The following is a 6,744-nucleotide window of genomic DNA, read 5'->3' as shown; positions in this document are numbered from 1 at the left end:
CTCAATACAAAGTTTCTATACAAGGATTTGATACAAAGTTCCTATATCAAATACAAGGTTATATGAAGAGACATAATACAAAGTCATACAGAGTTATGCGAAGATGCTTAATGCAGAGATTTATCGACACCCATGACCCCCACCTGTCCCCTCTCCCTTTGTGTATGTAGCCGGGTCTGCACCCTGCCCCCAGGCCCTGGCTCCTGCAGTCCCCCGAGGGGCCCGCTGGGCAGAGCCTCCCTGCAGGGTTTACTGAGTGGCACAGGCTAGTGCTGGCTCCATGTGGATCCTGGATCCCACCACACCCTCACATGTCCAACATGCCCCAAATGTCCCAGAGGGAGAAGAATCCCACCCCCACCCAGTGCCCCGATCTCCCAGTGCCCCGACCCAGACGGGGCCTCAGGGCCCTCTGCTGTGGAGCTGGGGGCAGATTCAGCCCCAAGGTCCATGGCCCCAAGTGGGGGGCTGATCCCCACGTCTAAGCCGGTGCCGCCCCCTCAGGGTCTGGGTTCTCCTGGTCTGACGTCCCGGTGGCCCCTGGATGGAGAGAGCAGAGGGGATGGTTTATGGGGCGTAACGGCCTCCCCACCCCCACCCCAGAGAGGGAGAGGACTCACCTGCGTATTCTCCACCACAGCACCACGGCCACGGCGGCTACGGCCAGAGCCCCCAGCGTGATGCCCACGGCCAGGCCGGGGCCCCAGGGCCTGCTGTGCCCTGTAACACACAGGGGGTGATGTGCTGGGAATGGGCATCTTGTTCCCTCAGCCTCCCCTGCAGTCCCCCCATCTCCTCACCTGGGCCCCCTGCCATCTGCCCTGCCACACCCCACCGCGGTTCCCTCAGCCTCCCCTGCAGTCCCCCCTGCTGCCCCCACTCGACCCACTGCCCTCAGCCTCCCCACCCTGACCCTGTTCCCTCAGCCACCCCGTCAGTCCCCCCTGCTGCCCCCACCCGACCCACTTCCCTCAGCCTCCCCACAGCCCCCCCTGCTCCCCCAGCCCCAATCCACTGCCCTCAGCCTCCCCACCCTGACCCTGTTCCCTCAGCCTCCCCGTCAGTACCCCCTGCTGCCCCCACCCGACCCACTTCCCTCAGCCTCCCCACAGCCCCCCCTGCTCCCCCAGCCCCAATCCACTGCCCTCAGCCTCCCCACCCTGACCCTGTTCCCTCAGCCTCCCCTGCAGTCCCCCCTGCTGCCCCCACTCGACCCACTGCCCTCAGCCTCCCCACCCTGACCCTGTTCCCTCAGCCTCCCCGTCAGTCCCCACTGCTGCCCCCACCCAACCCACTGCCCTCAGCCCTGCCCTACCTCAGCCCTGTTCCTTCTGCCATCCCCACCATCCCACCTTCCCCTGAAACAGCCCCACTGCCCTCAGATGCCCCTACCCTGACCCTGTTCCCTCATTGTCCCCCATCTTCCCACCCTCACCGCTCCCCCCACATTCCCAGCCCCTCAGCCTTCCCGCATGCCAGTCCTAGTCCCCTCTGTCCGATCGCCTCTGGATTCCTGCCTCTCTCCCCAACCCCCCCAGCCCTCCCTACCTCTGCCCCATTGTCTCCCCTCTGCCACACTCCATACAGCTCTCCCCACCCCATCCCATTACTTCTCCCCTCAGCCCCCACCCTGCCCCTCCTGTGCAAGTCCTGTCCCATTCCCCTCAGCTCCTCCTCCCTGCTCCCCCGATCCATCCCCACACCTCCTCTGCCTCTCCCCAGTCTCACTGCCTGGACCCCACCCTGCTTGAGATGGGCAGCAAAAGCCCCCAGAGACTACGACTGCACCCTCCACCCCCCGGGGACATGCACCTACCCCAGGGGATCAGCAGGCTCTGGCCCCCCAGGCTGCTGTGCTCCACCCGGCAGGCGTAGCTGTGCCCGTCGCCCGGCCCCACGGCCAGGGAGCTGCGCAGCTGGTAGGTCAGGTCCGCGTTGGGCAGGATCCCGCTGGAGCTCAGCCGCCCGCCCGGCCCCACCTCCTCCCCGTCCTGCAGCCAGGCCACGCGGATGGGCCGGGGGTAGAAACTGGTGACCCGGCAAACCAGCAGTAACGGCGCGGGGGTCCCGGCTGGGGGAGGCGCTCGGGCAAACACCACGGCGACCGGCCGCTCTGAGACAGGGGGAGAGAGACGGGACGGGGGAGAGGGGACGATTCAGTCCGAGCCTCAGGGACTCACTCGCCAAGCCCAGCTCCATCCCCCGGGGTCTGGCGTTGGCCCCGCTGTCCTGGCCAGACCCCAGTTCTGCAGTTAGCATTGCTGATGGAATCCCCCTTCACGTCCTGTCTTAAAGTGCTGTGCAGTGTGGCTATGAAATCGCCACTGCGCTCCACCCCAGCTATAGCTGCACTTCTACACAAAACAAGGGGTCCCTGTTTAAAAAGCCCCCCGTACCGCACCCCAGAAGTGGCTGCATCTCAGTGAGCAGGGAGTGGTGTCCAGCCTCACCTTGTCTCGCCAGAGACTCTTTCCCGTACTGGACAAAGCTCTGGAGTTCACTGACACACGTTGTTCTCAGGATGAACTGAGTTGTGGCAGATGTGCTCTTATCCTGGTTAAGAAGGTCCCGGATGCTGAGGGCCAACTTATCCCCGCGCTGAGCGACCCAGGTGCCCAAGTCCACGTTGAAGCTGATGAAATCCTCGCCGTTCATCGCGGCGTCATAGAATTGCCGTGAGGTGCCGTTGAGGTGGAGCTCGCAGCCAAGGGAGAACTGGGTAACAAAGGGGTCTGGAACAAGAAGGGCAGGGGCAATAAGAGCGGGCCAGCTGGAGGTCAGTGGGGAGAGCGTGGCGGGGGAGGGGGCAGAAATAGAGAGACAGGGGAAATAAATACATGTCAGGTGGAATTAGGGTGTTAGGCCACAAGATGGCAGCGGGATTGTGGGGCGGCCCTGGATGGAGTTAAGGGCACATTGTGGTTTCTGTTTAAAATTGATGTTTTCAAAGTGCTCTGAGGTCCACACACAGTCAGATTGGCTTGAAAATCACTGCACTATATCAGGGCCTGAGGCAGAGTTTGTGGTACAAATTTGGGGTCTCTTGGTCATGGGATTTGTGAGATACAGACCCCCTGCCCAAATCACCTGCCTTTTAAATGTTAACTTTTTTTAAGTTATTTGTGATGATGCTCTAGAAAAAATTATGGCCCTGAGCCTCAATAAACTTACATCCCTGGGCTCCCCTGAGCTCAGCTCTGCACTGGTAGCAAGGACAAGTCTGGCTTCCCAGCGTTACAAAAGTCCCTGGGCCTCGGTTCTGTCTCTGGTGCTTACGCCGGGTGGTGACACGCACCTGTGCCCACAGACAGTTCACACCTCTGCCAGCGATTGTCTCCTCAGCAGCCTCAGGGCATGACACACCGAGAGTCTCACACTCCATCAGCCGGAGAGGCAGAAACCTCTGAGCCCCAGGAGCATCTCTCTGAGCCCCGTCACCGAGAGGTTCCTGCGGCTGTGAGCTGTGATCACAGAGCCGGCTGTCGCTCTGTCGTGAAACCACATGTCCAGGCCGATTGCCGTGAAACTAGCTCTGCCCCAGCAAGGTCCAGGGGAGACTTTGTGGTGCAAATTTGGGGGCAGGATGGTTAAGGGGTTCCTGACAGAAAGTCTCTCCCGAGGACCTTCTTTTAGTGCTCCAGCACCAGACACCCAGCGCAGACACTGGGCTGAGAAGAGCTGTGCTGGGTTCTCACCCTGGCTCCATTCAGCCTAAGGGCCAGGAACTGGCTGTCTTGACCCCCATCCACCCTGTCAGGACACACTCAGTTACTACAGTGAGTGTGTCAGTTCTCAGCTCCCTGCTGGTTGTGGGGACCGCTCCATACTCACAGTGCTCCCCTTCATCCTTAACCACTTTGTTCATGAGAAGGATAAATTTGGACAGGTAGCCATGGAACATTGTCTCCAGGTCCTGCCACTGCCTCGGGGTCAGGCCCTGGTGGGCCCAGGGCTGCAGAAAACGGATCCTGCAGGTGCTGCAGTCCATGGAGTGGGTCTCCAGGTCTCCGAGCAGGGCCATCCCCTCCATGTTGCTAGAACTGGCATTGTGGAAGACGGTGGTTTTGAGCAGCCGGAGGGTGAGAGACCCTGGGGGGACAGGAGGGGAGGCTGCGGGAGGGAGGGGAGAGGAAACAAGTGGAGGACAAAGTGGGTGAGGAGAGAGATTAAGGTGTCTCAGTCTCTTTAATGCTCCCCAGGTCCAGGGTTTTCCTGCTGAACCCTAACCTGCCTCCCCCCTCCTCTTGCACCCCAGCAAGTGTCATTAGTGCTGGATAAGTTCCTGGAGGACAGGTCCATCAATAGCTATTAGCCAGGATGGGCAGGGATGGTGTCCCTAGCCCCTGTTTGCCAGAAGCTGGGAATGGGCGACAGGAAATGGATCACTGCATGATTCCTGTCTGTTCATTCCTTCTGGGGCCCCTGGCGGAAGACAGGATACTGGGCTAGATGGACCTTTGGTCTGATCCAGTCCGGCCGTTCTTATGTGGTGCTGCCCCACCCTGGCCCTGGCATTATATCATGCGCAACCTCCCCCAGCAGCAAAAAGGGCAGGGAGGGGGGTCCCCACTTACCGGCCAGGGCCCCCCATGCCCAGGGGAGGAGCAGCAGAGGGAGCAGCATCCTGGCAGGGGAAGGGGTCCGGGCTCTGGCCGGTGTCAGTGTGGTGGGACGAGGGGCCCAGGGTCGCCCACAGGCTGTCGGTTTCTCCCCAGGCCACAAGCCTCGTCACCAACTTCTCCCTTTGTGTGTCTCTGCTGGGCTCTGTGCCCGCAGCTGCCAGCCCCGAGCCAATCAGGGCAGAGGGAGTCGGGGAGCGGAGGCTGCGCGGGAGGGCGAGCCCCGGCGGCAAGGTCAGAACTAGGGCCGGATCCGCGCCTAGGCAAACTAGTCCGGTATGCAGGGTTCGCCTTGGTGGCCAGCGTCCTGCTCCTCACCCTGCCCAGGGCCAGCCCACAGCTGCACCCTCTGCCCTGGCACTGCAGCCAAACCTGGCCTAGCGTGGAGGGGAGGTTTGGGGGCCTGGAGAGGGAGTCCGCCCCCACTCGTGCTGCAGTGACAGGCCTGCCCAGTGGGGCTGGGCCTGGCTGCCCCAAGTGATGGGGGAGATCAGGGTGAAGAGTCAGAGTGGAAGGGAGGGCAGAGCCCCCCGCCATCTGCCCTCCCTCCCAGTGGCCCCTCCCTCTACCTGCTCATCTCTAAACCCCTTTGATGGGGTGAGGGCAGGTCTGGGGGTTGAGCCTGTCGCCCACAGAGTCCTATTTCCGCCAGGGCAGAATGGGCACACAATTGCTGCCCCCCAGCAGGGGGCGCAGTCCCACAGGGTGACCCCCCCCGAACTGCGTGACGGCGGGAAGGAGGCCAGGGCAGTCGTAGCCCCAGACAGACCCCCCACGTCCTGCCGAAGGAAGCCAGGCGCCATCACGGTACCCGTCCTGGAGCAGGGGCAGCGGGGCCCTGTGCTGCGAGACAGCAGGAGCTACGGGGGAGCAGCCGCCCGGCCCCCTGGACGCGCAGCGAGGGGCGGTCCGGGGGCGGTTGTGCCGTGGGTGCTCTGCAGTGCCGATGCTGGGGCTTGTCGGCGTTTGCAGCCGGGAGCTTTGTTGTTTTGTGCCTTTTAGGGTCGACATTTGAGCCCCGAGGCAGCACACGAGTGACCGTCCTTGACACACCAGCGCGTCCAGTCCCTGGGCTGGTACGAGTGGCAGTGCCACGGCCCAGGCCGATTTATCGCTGCAAGGCCACGTGTTCGCACCAGGGCTGTGCAGACCGTGGTTTCTCTCCATTTCCTTCTGTGGTTGTTTCAGGTTTGCCCTGATAGTTAACACACCAGCCAAACAAGGAAATACCATTAACCCCTGTTCCAGAGAGAAGCAAATGGGGAGGTGACGTGACCTGCCCGAGGTAACACAGTGAAACTGCAGCAGAGCTGGAAACAGAACCCAGGTGTCCTGACTCCTGTGTGGGGTGGTAGCTGCCAGACTGTCCTGGCCTCGCCCTGCTGTGGAGACTCTGACGGCCTTTCATTGCATGCCCCTGCCGTACAAATGCCACCCTTCTGCCGGGGGGAGTCGGCAGGAACCAGGGCCGGGTTCAGCATCGAGAGGTTCCTCATAACAATTCAGCACAGAACCCGCTTGAGTCCCCACCCGTAATTTGGGAAAATTAACCACCACCCCCGGCGCCTCTGAGAGCCAATGCTTCCCCCTCACTGAGTCGTGTATAGCAAAGAAAACCTTTAATAGAAAGAGGAAAGGAGCCTGGCACTATCGTGGTAAAAGACCATCACCACTAGTGATCAGCATATGACCGTGAGCCAAACGCCCACCCCGTCAGAGTACGTTGGGCAGTGTCCTTTGCCTCAGCTCCTCACCTTGCGTTGGGAAAGTCCAACAAACAAAGGCTCATTCTCTCTCCCCCCCCGGCCCCTCTCACGGTTGCTGTCCTTGGCCAGCAAAGACCCGGCGTTCAGAGCTGCATTCACGGGGCGGGAGTTCACGTCCCACCCCGGTTACAATGAGGGACGCCTCAGCTGCTATTGCGGCCATGACTGCAAGTGGCTCCCAGGTGCCACCGTTCACTCTGTGCACCGATGTGCGGCTGTGTCTCCGCCCCGTTGGCCACGGGCCTTTGCCGGCTCTGCTGCCACCTGTTTCTATTGCCACCTCGGCGATGCCACATCCTGAGCTCGCCCGGCTCAGCCCAGCTCTGGGGGGCTCCAGCAGTTAGCGGCTGGGCCTCACC

The 6,744-nt window shown here is 61.7% G+C and overlaps 1 protein-coding gene across 1 annotated transcript; it reads right to left on the bottom strand.

Annotated features, from left to right (window-relative positions):
• Positions 1 to 380: 380 nt before the first annotated feature.
• Positions 381 to 4,623, bottom strand: LOC141995658 (antigen-presenting glycoprotein CD1d-like). The gene is made up of 6 exons (XM_074966922.1): positions 4,575 to 4,623; positions 3,832 to 4,110; positions 2,451 to 2,732; positions 1,817 to 2,113; positions 621 to 720; positions 381 to 540 (listed from the first exon to the last, which is right to left on the bottom strand). The coding sequence occupies exons 1-6, from the start codon at positions 4,621 to 4,623 to the stop codon at positions 501 to 503; spliced, it is 1,047 nt and encodes a 348-aa protein (XP_074823023.1). The 3' UTR covers positions 381 to 500.
• Between the last annotated feature and the right edge of the window lie 2,121 nt (positions 4,624 to 6,744).

The sequence above is a fragment of the Natator depressus genome, chromosome 11 (genome assembly GCF_965152275.1).
Source record: "Natator depressus isolate rNatDep1 chromosome 11, rNatDep2.hap1, whole genome shotgun sequence".
Lineage (NCBI taxonomy): Eukaryota > Metazoa > Chordata > Testudines > Cheloniidae > Natator > Natator depressus.
Note: the sequence above shows the minus strand (reverse complement) of the source record. Positions and strands in the feature narration are given on the sequence as shown.